The sequence below is a fragment of the Leptodactylus fuscus genome, chromosome 9, assembly GCF_031893055.1.
Source record: "Leptodactylus fuscus isolate aLepFus1 chromosome 9, aLepFus1.hap2, whole genome shotgun sequence".
Lineage (NCBI taxonomy): Eukaryota > Metazoa > Chordata > Amphibia > Anura > Leptodactylidae > Leptodactylus > Leptodactylus fuscus.
The window spans coordinates 34,653,806-34,667,280 of NC_134273.1; the positions used below are offsets into that span (position 1 = coordinate 34,653,806).

The following is a 13,475-nucleotide window of genomic DNA, read 5'->3' on the forward strand; positions in this document are numbered from 1 at the left end:
TCCATTGTAGTATGTGGAAGCTACTGAATCTGGCAAGTGTTTTTACGATTCCCATGATCTACAATGAAGGTTGCAGCATGCATTCATGTGTGTCTGGAGAAGGAATGTGCAAATAAGTCCACCTTGGTGGAAAAAGGGGACTTTGCCCCAGGTCCTTGCCCTTTTGGAAGGTAGCACCCTATGAGTTAATGCATGGATTTCCTGTCACCTTATGATATAGGAATTAGGCCAAGCCAAAATATCTCCTTCAATGGTAGGACAGACCCATCTGCAAACAACTGTTTTGGGGTTATTTCCCCTCACCAGTGCGAGTCCACATACAATAGCATTTCAGACCACAGGTGCAGGTCGTGCCCCCCTACTCTAAGACCATATATACTGTAACTAGATAGTAATTTTATATTCATCCTTTACCTTGACTTATTTACAGAGGTCCTCAATGAGGTACCTTACTAACTAATAGAGGACCTGGAAATGGTTTGTACAACCATAAAACTGTCTTCATAATATCTGCTTATAAATTAGTCTAAATTGTATCCGAGAACAGCAACCTACAAAGATAAGACTTGAAAAAGAGGAAGAGCTGACTAAGAGACAAAAGCCGAGGACTGAGCCAGTAAGACAAGATGGGTTCAGTAATAGTCTTGCTTAGAAATATGTCCCAGATACTTTAAATGATCCATTTCCATGGAGCAATGACAGAAAGAACAGATTATAGGGGGGGAATTGGAGAAATGATATCCTATTATTTGTTTCGTATATTAGATCTAACACAGTGCGGTTAGACCAGTGATGGACAGAGGAATGGAAAGTCCTGGGAGTTATAATAATAGTTCTGACACTATGTTCTAATGAAGATGGGAAGCCGCCTTTATATTCCTCAAGGGTGAAAGAGATGTGAGGAAAGAAAGGTTATTTTTATGTCTCTTGCAGCCGAGTAATATGTTCACATATGGGCTGGATTTCTGTCTTTCTATTCCACTATAAGAACAGAAAAAAAGAAATCCTGAGATGAACCGATCCATTAAATGATGGTTCTCAAGGGGCCCCATTGACTAGGATGGGGTCTGTTTGGTATTTGTTATGGTACCCTCCATTTTGCTATGTCATGCAGGACTTTTTTATCCACCGCCTTTAATGGCGTATGCGTCCGAGACTCTTAACAGAAAGTCCTATTTCTCCTACACTTTCTAGCCTCCATTTTGAAAACCCATGTACGCCACTGTTTGCTTACACCAAAGGCCCCCAACAGATTCAGTGGGCCCATTGACTAAATAAAGGTTTGTTCGGTATCCATTACGGTACCTGCTATTTATCATCCACAATTTTAATAGGCTCTACAACTGAGTCTATTAATGGAAAGTCCTGTTTCTGCTCCTACCCTAGAAACATGAAGCACAGGCACAGGAGCCAGCCATCATCTTGGAAACCCAAGAATGTTACTGTTAGTTTTTATGCACCTCTAGGTGTATGACGGCACTGACATTTTTTGGAAAGTGGGTGACTCCTTCAAGTTTAGGAAATGTGTTTTTATAGGTCAAAAGAAGACTTCTAGGTAAATAACTTGCAAGGGAAGATAACAAAAATCAGCTTTGCTGGTACCTAGACAAAAGATCATGAACAATGTCAATATGTCAGCAACTAATAAGAGCTCCAATGTTTGATTTCAGGGCATTGTTGGGAGCATTTCATATTTTAGGTGGGTGCACCCTATGAAAAAAGTGTTGCCTCTCACATTATTGCACTAGTATAATTCCATTAAATGAGATACAAAAGAGATGAACGAGAAAACATTTGGTTATAGTATTTTAATAAACGTGTCTTTCTGGAAGATTAATTTATGTAAAAATGCTAATATCCTCATTTTTCCCCTCCACCATTATAACTGGAACAATCTAAGCTGACAGTAATATGTAAAGATTTAGTTAAGCGGTTCATCCAATTAGAAATAAATGAATCCTACCCTTTTACACTGTCTCAGAAACAATAAGGCTGAAGAAGAAACATGTAAACTACAAGGCAAAAAAAAAGTAAAATCTTCATTTCCTGGCATCAAAAGCAAATAAATGGATAACTCAATAACCCCATTAATGTATCTTGTCAGACTAAATTATATTTTGTCAGAGCAGGTCCTTGGCGAATATTGTTACTAAACAGAGTTATATTCCTCACATTATGCTAATGGTAATAACATCTGTATATGTTGTACTTGTTCATTCCATTCAGGATAATCCATAAAGCAGATCATCTTGGGTAGATCACCAAAGACGTTTTGTTATCTAGAGTGATGGTAAACTAATTAAGATCTTCAGAAAACCCATCAACTACTGTTACCAAGGTAGATAATGTACATTTACCCTACACCTTGTACCTTATGGCCAGAGGGAGGAACCTACTGCACCTCTCTGAGGAACCTTAGCAATCAAGGAACTCTTATTCCTGCTGTTTCCTCATCTCCTACCTATCAAAGCTGTATTGACATCTGTTCCAGATTCTCTATTGGAGAAAACGTTGGAGGACTTTTTTTCTCCACCACTTTCAGTTTTGAAATGGAAGACCCATTATAGTCAATGAAGTCCACCAGTGTCCGTGTAACCACTGTTTTAGCGGTGCGGTTTCCCCGATGGACCTGAAGGATGGAGAGTCTGGCGTTAGTGTGAACATAGCTTAACCTGTTGCTGGAATTGTTGCTGAAACTACTGTTAGCAGCGGGTCCAAGTCAGTCCCCTGGGTCCTCTCACCTAGCAGGGTCTGAAGTTAGGGTTAGTATTTAAGGATAGATTTATGGAAAGTTTCAGGATTAGCTTGAACTAAGGTCAGTTTCTAATCTATTATATTTTGTTTGTCAGTACCACCGTCATCACCATCATCCATTTTTTTCATATGAACCATGCTATTATCATTTCTGTCATTTATTGGTCAGCTCCAATGTTCTTGTATTAGTGTTACCTGTTAGTGTTACGATATGTGCTCCATAAATGCCTTTTTTCCTGACTGTCCAGTGGTTGCATAATCCGGCCTGGGATAAATGAATACCAGGAGAGACAGTTTGTGCATAGGAAAGGCAACTGCTATAGGGGAAGTCCAGTACTGCCTTCTTGTGTCCGCCTACCATCTTTTCAGAAGGAGAATTAGTATCAGAGCAAACTTGTCTATTTTAGGATGGAGAATGGTCTGACCAGACATTTTTGGGGATGAGAATTCTGTCGATGTGTCTTGTATTGTTTTTGCTATTCAATATGGCTATATTTCTCATTCCAAGAATCAGCTAATTATGGCTCTGAGACCTTCTGCATGTGGCTCCCCAGCTGTTGGTAGCTGCGTATACTATTATATACTAGTGACACTAAGGATGTCCTGGCACTACTAAAACATGGTGTTAGGGTCAAAACCATTTCAATGGTACTTTATTGGTCAGAAACTTTTCAGATCATTTAATAGAGGATGTCATTCTGGACCAAAATATAACACACTTTAATTAAAACTGTTTCTGCTTATTGCTTGAAAGACCTCTCTGTTGCTAGTCGAGATTCATTTCCATAGATGGAAGGAGGATCAGAGTGAGTGGAAGGTGGAGGGGTAGGTCTTTTTACGCAGTGAGTGCAGAGGGGCTGATTCTACTCACAGGTTTTACACATTTCTGCAAACTGCTCTGTGCAAAGGACTGAACATTCTGCAAATATCACCGCTTACATTGTTAGAAAAGTCTATGTACTTGTATCTACTATTGGCTGCTTGTTTGGTCACAGATGGGATATTATTCACAGACAGCAAGCAGCTTTACTGGCTGCGCTCATAGATTGCTTTTTTCCTGTGCATTGCCTGCATAGTGGATACCAGCATATATCTGAACTGTATTTTCAGTTCAGTGTTCCTGAATCTTGTATATAAGGGTTACTTTGACTTTTCTCAGCTATTTGTTTGCTCTGTACAGTAGTACAGTTACATTATGGTTGGAAATGTGTTTCAGCCATACTGTGTTAATTGGGCAGCAGAAATACTGATAGGACTCCATGCATGAATGCTTATACAGTCATAGAACAGACTGCCCACCAAGACCCTGCACATATTTCAACTTTGTATGAAAACTCAGGTACCATTTAAAGGGGATCTATCACTGGGAAAAGTCATTTTTAGCTAAGCACATACTTGCATAGCCTTTAGGCTATTCCACACTTACCTTTTGTATGTAAATCACATCAGTAGTTTTTTGAATAAGTCAGTTTTTATTCATATGCTAATTAGCCTCTCCGTGCACTATCTGCTCTATGTGTATAAGAGCAGAGAGGCTGCTGTGCGGATGACTCATCTCCCTGCTCAAAACATGCGGAGAGAAAAGTGCTGCTTGTTTTGGGGCAACACAGTGGCTCAGTGGTTAGCACTGCGGCCTTTCAGCGCTGGAGTCCTGGGTTCAAATCCTGCCAGGAACAACATCTGCAAGGAGTTTGTATGTTCTCGCCAAGTTTGAGTGGATTTCCTCCCATACTCCAAAAAAAACCAAAACATACTGATAGAGAAAAATGTACATTGTGATCCCTATACGGGGATGTGAGGCCTATACGGGGCTCACAATCTACATTTAAAAAAAAAAAAAAGTGCTGCTTGTTTTTAATGTGTATAGGTTTCCGTTCCGGGGGGTCCCCAAGCGGACTCCCTGAAAAGAATACCGAACGCAGATGTGAACAGGGCCTAAGTTCTTTTGTATTTAGAAGCAATTTGCATGCCCTTGTCGCACTATTGCTTTTATTCTTCTTATGTCTTAAATATATAGAATATGTCGGTCAACTTTGAGAGAATTCTTTTTTGTGTGCAGCAGGGGAAGGAAGGAGATGTTTTTATCTCTGTAAAAAAATAATGTTTTATTACAAGTTTAACATTCTTACAACCATATAGCACCTCAGAATCATACATCAGTCCCGTATGATAGCTACCTCCAAGTAAGGGTAACTAGTAATTGTCCCCTCCAGCCAAAAGTTGTCAGCCTGCTCCTTTTTACCAATACATCACCTGTGACCCAGGGCTAATATCTGTAGCATGGAGGTGTTGAAGAGAAATCATTTGCAATGCAAAGCATACATGATATCTCCAAAATGTAAATTTCTGTCATTAGTGATACAGTCTTTATTACGTACAAGCTAAAAAGATTTAGTTTGCAATCCAATTAGTTATACCTCAAAAAGATCATTTATACGTTATTATACCGTATCCATAGAAATGAATGAATCCATAAATAGCCATTAATTTAAGTATGGCATACCTACTACACATACTGAACATTAGAAAAGATTAATAAACTACTTAAACAATAATACACAATTCTTAGTCAAAATTTGCAATGTATTACAGAAAACTGTACAAAAAACACTTTTTACATTTATAAACTATATCTTCCCTTGCCTTCTGCAATGGTAAAAGAGAGAGAATCAGAAATACTTAAAAAAATTGTTTTATTGACCATTGAAGCCTGAATAGCCTATAAAAAGTCTATTCAGGCACCGCTAATGTCATTTTGACCCCCCCCCCCCATTTTAAAATAATACCCTGAAAATGATTATTCAAACGGTACTTACCCGTGCACGCTGGGCGGTCCTACACTGTCCAATATCATCCTGCTGTCACGCCTTCCTCTGCTTTCTTCTTCCAGTGACGTCCTCTTGTCCTGGCTCTTCCCCCACCTTGATCTTCTGTTCTTCCGGTGGGTTGTATTCAAATCCCATGCATACGCAGTATCGCTCCCTCCGGAGCGCTACTGCACATGCACCGGCGCCATTTTTGTTGTAGTTCTAAGTAACCCTTAGAACTACGCGAGCGTACTGCGCATGCACAGTACGCTCGTAAACTTTTTCATTCCGGAAGAAAAGATGATGAAGCCGGGGAAGAGCCAGGACAGAAGGGCATCGCCGTAAGCAGAAGAAAGAAGAGGAAGGCGTGCCAGAAAATGACGTCGGACCTGCATCACCGTGCACGATAAGTATAATTTACATTTATGGTTTTATTTTAAAACGGGGGGGGGGGGGGGGGTTTGGGGGTTAAAATAACAGCGGTGCCTGAATGGTCTTTTTGAAGGCTATTCATGCATCTTTGGGGCTCATACAGCATAATTTTGCTAATAGAGCCCCTTCAACGTTCCAGCTGTTTCCTACAGAAGTCTATGGACAGGGAAGTGAAGAACTCTGCTTCTAGTATGTGTTCTCCATCGTCAGTTTTAGGTCCACAGCTACACTGCTTAGTGCTGCTGTATATTGTTCTCTATTCTGAGCCTTCTTCATAGGGCATGTTACAGAGAGATAGGGAGGCAGAATTTTGTGTACTCTGTATGTGGGAAATATCGCACAGAGCATAAGTTGAGCTTTCTCCACTTCTTCCCTTGTCTACTCTGCTGTAATCCATGTTAAGAGTCATAGAAAGATAAAATTGATTTCTATGCTGCCCATAGAAGTCTATGTAGAGGGGTGGAGGAGGAGGAGGGAGCAGCAGCGATAATGTGAGAGAGCAGGGGGCATGGGCAGAAATTATCTTTAGTGGATGAACTTTTCTAAGGATAGGTCAATGTTTTTATCCCAGAAAGTCATCTGAAATGACAGGTTTGCTTTAATGAAGCTTGTTGAGGTAAATAGCCTTTCCTACGAAGGGTCTACATGATTCGGGTACCTGCATCTTTAACTCTTATTCACATCTTGTGCGTACTGCAATAATGGATTTAAGGTGCTAATAGCTAAAAGACATGAAGGGAGGAGATTGTACTGCCTAACCCCCTGGCGACTACTAGCATCACCTCAGTGCATTCTCATATTGAAATTCTCATTCTTAAAATAACATCCACCATTGAGAACGATCACCCGTGGTATTTATTAATAGGTTGAGGCGTCTTCTAAGCAAGTTCTGATTTCTCTTTCCTTCTCATTATGTAGTTATTACCCACGGACCTCCTTGGAAACCAGGAGCAGTTTATCTACAGAACCACTAAGGTACTGTGAAATACATTGTATTAATCGGGCAGATTCCCCCGCATCTGCTCAGCATGAGTCCTTATAAAATTTGCTCAATCTGTTCATTTTAATATATCTTGGCTGTTTTATTACTTATCTTCCTTTTAAGTGTTGGCAATATACCCTAGGTCTATTACTACTCCTAAGGAAGTCAGTATGGGCTTGCTTTAGAAAAGAAGGAATCCAAGGAATAGGAGCAGTAAGAGTGGCCACCTTTACAGCGTATTCTCAATGGAGATGTACCTGTCACCAAATCCATTAGTTGCACCTTAAGTTCTATGTTTAAATATTGGTAAATTATTGTTTTTAGGGACAACACTCCGGCATTTTTTTTTAGCTTAGCATCAAAGAAATTGATTCAAAATCTGCTATTGCTAATGCTGCTGCCCATGTCTAGTACCCGTACCATGTCTAGTACCTGTACCCATGTCTAGCACCTGTACCCATGTCTAGCACCTGTACCCATGTCTAGCACCTGTACCCATGTCTAGCACCTGTACCCATGTCTAGCACCTGTACTCATGTCTAGCATCTGTACTCATGTTTAGTACGTGCACCCATGTGTAGTACCTGTACTCATGTCTAGTACACATGTCTAGTATCTATACTCATGTCTAGTACCCGTACCCATGTCTAGTGCCAGCACCCATATTTACTTCCTTTTTCTGCAAAACAATGCAGTGCTTATAATACTATATACCCTCTAGGACTTTACACTTTGATGTGTCTTTGTAAAGCTGCACTAACTACTACTGGTGACAATGGCGAAGGTAATGGGGGCAGGGTGATCTGACTGTGAAAGTGGGAAGTATGTGAGAGAGGGGACTATAAGGAGAAGACCATGTGAGATGTAGAGAATGTATTTTGCTAGAGGAGGTAGGGCTGAAGAACTGGGTGGGTTGCACTTTAATGAATCTGAAGTCACATGGTAGCTCTCAGTAGTATCTGCAGGTAGCCGATAGAAACCTCTTGTTGGCATTGCAAGAGGTCACACAATGATCATGTGATTTACTGGAGAAAGTGAAAGCAGGATAAGGAAGGACACTTTGAGTAGACGACTATTACTATTGAGGGGATAGTGTCTCAGACCGTGTCAGTAAAAAAAAAATTCTCTACTATCAATTTTCATTTTTTGAACCGCAAAATGCATGCCACCCTGCATGTGGAAATTCTGCCCAGGGTTTTATGTTATGTTTTTCAACAGTGGTGTGCCAAATGAGCATGGAACATATTGCAATACCTTGCATTGCTGCTTTGAAAAGTTTGGTGTTTGAAGGCTGCAGCAGGTGCAGTATAGAGAGTCACCCCCCCCCCCCCCATCATGTATTGCCTTTTTTTTTTTTTTTTTTGCTTTATGTTATACTATAATAATTTTATGTTACTATCACGTATTATACAACACATATGCAGTCCCTTTGCTATGCTGGCCTACAGTAACTTCCTGATAGCAGACCTAAATGAAGGTGACTTGCTAGTTGGATGAAAATTCCAAAAATGTTTTTGTCTATGGCCTGACAAAACGTAAACTGGAGAATTACAACCCACAACCTATCACTCTGTGTATGAGGTTATCTTCAGAATGGATTGAATTGCTTGTGTGAATAAGACATCTGGGCATATATTCAATATTATAATATAATTTGTATTATAATTTTATCCCTAAAGGGGAAATAAGCAATCACATTTCAATAAAGCCCCCAGCTAATCCTTGGCCATTATTTATCAAAAATTCTCCTACATTTGACAATGCATAATTCAAGAAAGATCTACAGGGAATAGGACGTGGTTGGAGAATTTATTGGGGTCTACTGCAGATTACACAAGGTGATGGAGATCTAGATCATCTAGGCCACCCATGGAAAGTCTAGTTAATTCAAATTCCAGTGAAGGTCTTATGTAGAAGGTATGAGGCTTTAAAGTTTTGTTTTTTTGTTGTTTTTTTTTAATTGTGAAAACCATTCAATGAAGTAGTGGTCGGAAAAGTGTGCCCCTTGCTCCATTCAGTTCAGTGGGACTGCTGGAGGTAGCCAAGGTTCAGTGCTTGGCTATCTCTGTCAATTCTAACTGAAATTGGATGTTTTAGGGTCCATTCACACGGAGTAACGTGCAGCGTGACCTGGCATGTATACGCCGTGTGAGATTTTGAGCGCCGTATACGCTCCCATTGATTTCAATGGGAGCCGGGATCGTATACGCCACGTTATTTTGCAGCCGTGATTTTAAGGACGCAAAATCACGGCTGCAAAATAACGCGGCGTATACGATCCCGGCTCCCATTGAAATCAATGGGAGCGTATATGGCGCTCAAAATCTCACACGGCGTATATGTGCCAGGTCACGCGGCACGTTACTTTGTGTGAATGGACCCTTAATTTGTTTTGTTATTTTTTATTTTATTTTTTTGCTGCAACACATCTGCATAAAAAAAAATATATTGTTAGTATCAAGTGAAAATCAACACAACAATTGACATTTTTAAGTTTAAGGCTAAAGCCCCATGTAGTAGGCCTCAGCGAAAAAAAAGTGCTGCGGGACAAACCATGCTGGAAACGCATTGTCGTTTTTCCAGCAGCTTCTTTCACAGCAAGTCCGCAAAGTTTTCCTCGGCGGACTTTCTGCTTCAATTATACCAATCGGGAGACCACCGCTGTTTCTGTAGATATAATTGACATGCTACAAATTCCCAAAACGCAACGGTGTGCGGATATTTTTCTGCAATGTGGGCATGGGATTGGGCCAAATTGCGGCATTTATACCATGTGGGGCCCTGCAACAAAAAAAGCTACGTTTCCATGGGAGTCCTAAAAACATACAAAACCCCTAATGGCTAATGTCAAGTCTAGCACTTTCTGCTATTCTATTTTAAGGGGTTGCCCAACACATTAATTGTCTAATTGGGGACCCGCTGCTTGGACCCATATAGTCACTTACATCCTGCTCTTGACTGGTGGGTTCCTAAACCCTACCTTATCATTACCTAAGGCAATGCATACTACTAGGGTGCTACTGATTAAAAGAGCTCAGCACAATAGAACCCATTATGGCAGATTCATACAATGACACAAGAACACTCATTTACTAATGTTCTGCTTCCACCACCTTGTGTCATATGTATTATAGGAATACAAGGTCCTGGTTTAATTAAGTGTTCTCACATAGGCGCACTATACATGACAAGCCAGCTCTCAGCTAATGTCATCTACAGAGTTTTACATTATTTAGGAGGCCGGATTTGTAGCGCGCAGGAATGTAATTTGCTTCATCTTGAAGTCTGGAAATGCATGATAAAATATGTGTCCCTTTTTTTTTTTTTTTCATGCGTCGATGATCATTGCTTTCATTTCCTGTAGCGTCTGGACACTTTTATTAGATCTCACTTCATCATTTGCAGTTTTAAGAATGTTGTGGCATTTCTCACATTTTCGTTATATCAATGTTTTAAGTCTTCATAAATATTAATTATTACCATTTTTCTGTATTGAAAATGTAGTTACAGATAAGATTGTAGAGACACAATGATCTGTGTAAGTGAAAAGATTCGTTTAAGTCTATAAAGGTCAAGAGCAATTATTTTTACATTTCTCCAGCAGTATAGCTTTATGAGGGCTTGTTTTTGGTGGGACAACTTGTATTTTCCAGCCTTTTCCCCGGGCTCTTTCGGTGTTGGCGCGACGTGGGCAGGCAGAGAGCCTTACACTTCCGATCTGGGAACTCTTGGCGCAGACATGGTGACTTGCTCTCGGACCCTGACCTCCCTCCGTTGGGACATTGGAGAGTCCTTCAGCTCTCCCACTTCCTAGCCTCGCTTTCCAAGTCCACGGGCTTTGATAAGGCCCCTCATGTCTTTTGAGAAGGCCTGCTCTGACTTTGGTCTGCTCAGACACTCGCTCTCAGACTTTTATCAGCTGCTGGTCTCCCCTCATCTGAGCCAAAGACCTTCCTTTTTATCCAAATGGGAGGTGGACCTGGATATGTCTTTATAAGATGCGCAGTGCTCCAGAATTCTGGAGTTTGCCCACAAGAGCTTGACTTCTTGCAAGTTTCAGGAGGCGGGCTACAAGATCGTGACTAGATGGTACCATGTTCCATTTAGGCTACATAAGATCTTCCCGTCCTCCTCTTCTATCTGCTGGCGCTGTGGTACGGAGGAGGGGACGCTTCTAGATGTCTTCTAGAGTTGCCCTGCGCTGAGGGGTTTCTGGGATGGCGTTCACCGATTGATTGTCCAGATATCTCAGATCTCCCTTCCATGTACGCCGGCCCTCTTCCTGCTTCACCTATCAGATCTCCCTCTGTGGTATTACCACAGATCTGCTGTGCGCCACATGATCAATGCCGCTAGGGCTTGCATTCCTGCACTTTGGAAATCGTCTCATCTGCCCTCTCTCTGCCACTGGATTCGTAAGGTGGACAATATTCACTGTATGGAAGACCTCAAGGCCTGGACACCTTGGATTCTCTTCCAGGGTACTCAATTATACAGGGATCTGCTGCGGTAACCCCGCTATGGCTGCCTAGCCTCCACGCCTGGGCTCGGAGCCGTACACCCCCCTCTCTCTCTTTTTTTTTTTTTTTTCTTTCTTCTCTTTCTTTGTCTTTATATGTTTGACTGTTTGCGATGTAACAATGCATTATAACCAATGATTTGACCGATCTGTTTAATTTTCTTTACTTTATTACCGCATTTGGTTCTGTTTTGATTTTTGTCGTCGACCCCTCCTTGTTACGCGGGTCTAGTTCTGTTGTTTCTATATATTTTGTTGTTGTAAATAAAGAATTAATTTTTTAAAAAGTTGTATTTTCCAGTGTCACTTTTACTCATCTATCAGGCTAGACGCTACAGCGATGCCTCTGGTCTGTGCCAGTCACTACACTGGCTGCCTATTCATTATAGAATAAAATATAAAGTTATCACTCTCATCCACAAAGCTCTCCATAATGCCGCACCTCCATACATTTCCTCCCTCATCTCTGTCTACCGCCCAACCCGTGTTCTTCGCTCACTCAATGACCTAACACTTACATCCTCTATTATCAGAACCTCCCACGCTCGTATACAAGACTTCTCCCGAGCTGCACCACTTCTCTGGAATGCTCTACCCCGGACAATCAGATTAACTCCCAACTTCTACAGTTTCAAACACAAACTAAAGACACATCTTTTCAGACAGGCCTATCACAATGTCTAACGTAAACCCTTAACCCTCCTCTGTCTCCGCTCCCACACTTCCCCACATGATATGATGTCATCTAAGGATAACTTTATCTGTCCAAGCTCCATCCACATGTTACAGGACACGACTGTCGACTTCTCATAAAGTCTTATGTTTATGCAATGACAGTCACCTCTATTACAAAAGTGTCTGACCTCTGCATAAGCAATGCCGCCCCTGCTACCTCTTGTGTCACCCCCTCTACCTTATAGATTGTAAGCTCTTGTGAGCAGGGCCCTCAGTCCCATTGTGTGAAATGATTTTCTTTGTAATGTATCTTTCTGTCTGGATTTGAACCCTACAAATTGTACAGCGCTGCGGAATATTTTGGCGCTATATAAATAAAATTTATTATTATTATTACTATTTTGTTTGGGAGGAGAGAATTCAAATTCACTATATTTTTTATGGGTCAGTACGTATGCGATGATACTAATTTTGTATAGGTATTTTGTATATTATACTACTTTTACACAACAAAAGCATAATTTATGGTGAAAATTAATTTTTGTTTTATTGCTTTTTTTGTTTTTAAACAGTTATGTGTAAATAATTTCTACGAAAATGATTTTTTTTTTGTTTTGTTTTGATGGGTCTATACAGGTATATATTTTTTATTTTTTTCTACTATTTGTATTCAGATACATGTATATATATATATATATAGTTATAAAAATTAGTTGATTTACTTTTGGTGGTTGAATTTTTTAGGCTCGCATACAGTTTCTTGCAGACAGATTTTTGAGGTGGAATTGCTTCAAAATCAGATGCCTGCCAACTCTCCCATTCACTTCAATGACAGTCAGGTAGATTTTCTCCTGTAGCTGATTTTTTCATGACCTATCTACAGATAGATTTTGCCTTTCAAACCACATTGAAATGAACGAGAGGCAGAAAAGAAAGGTTTTTGCAAAAAAAATACATAAAAGGTTAAAATGATGTTTGCAAGGCTTCTTCTTTTCTCTATAAGATTTTATATATATATATATATATATATATATATATATATATATATATATATATATATATATATATATATATATATATAGTATATATATCGGAAATCTGTTCCTGGCTACCATTGAAATGAATGGGATGGTTGGGAAACACCTTATTAGGCAGATTTTACTTGCAAAAACTGTATGTCAACTTACCCTTTAAGGTAGCTATAGAAGACATGACACTACAGATTACATATGTAATGCTTTACAATACTTGTATTCCAAAGTATTATAGCCTACGAGTGTAATACTGACAGGCAGTCTAATAGGCA

At 40.1% G+C, this 13,475-nt stretch overlaps 1 protein-coding gene across 10 annotated transcripts in view; it reads left to right on the forward strand.

Annotated features, from left to right (window-relative positions):
* IQSEC1 (IQ motif and Sec7 domain ArfGEF 1) overlaps positions 1-13,475 on the forward strand; it is a 468,208-nt gene that overhangs the window by 271,192 nt on the left and 183,541 nt on the right. For 8 of the 10 annotated variants that reach the window (XR_012717459.1, XM_075286934.1, XM_075286933.1 and 5 more), the window contains one exon: positions 6,912-6,968. The exons of the other annotated variants lie outside the window; for them this stretch is intronic. Coding sequence is in view for 7 of the 8 variants with exons in the window: in XM_075286934.1 (XP_075143035.1) it covers positions 6,912-6,968 (57 nt within the window). In the remaining variant the exon portion in view is untranslated. The remainder of the gene's footprint in view (positions 1-6,911; positions 6,969-13,475) is intronic. 10 annotated transcript variants of the gene reach the window in all.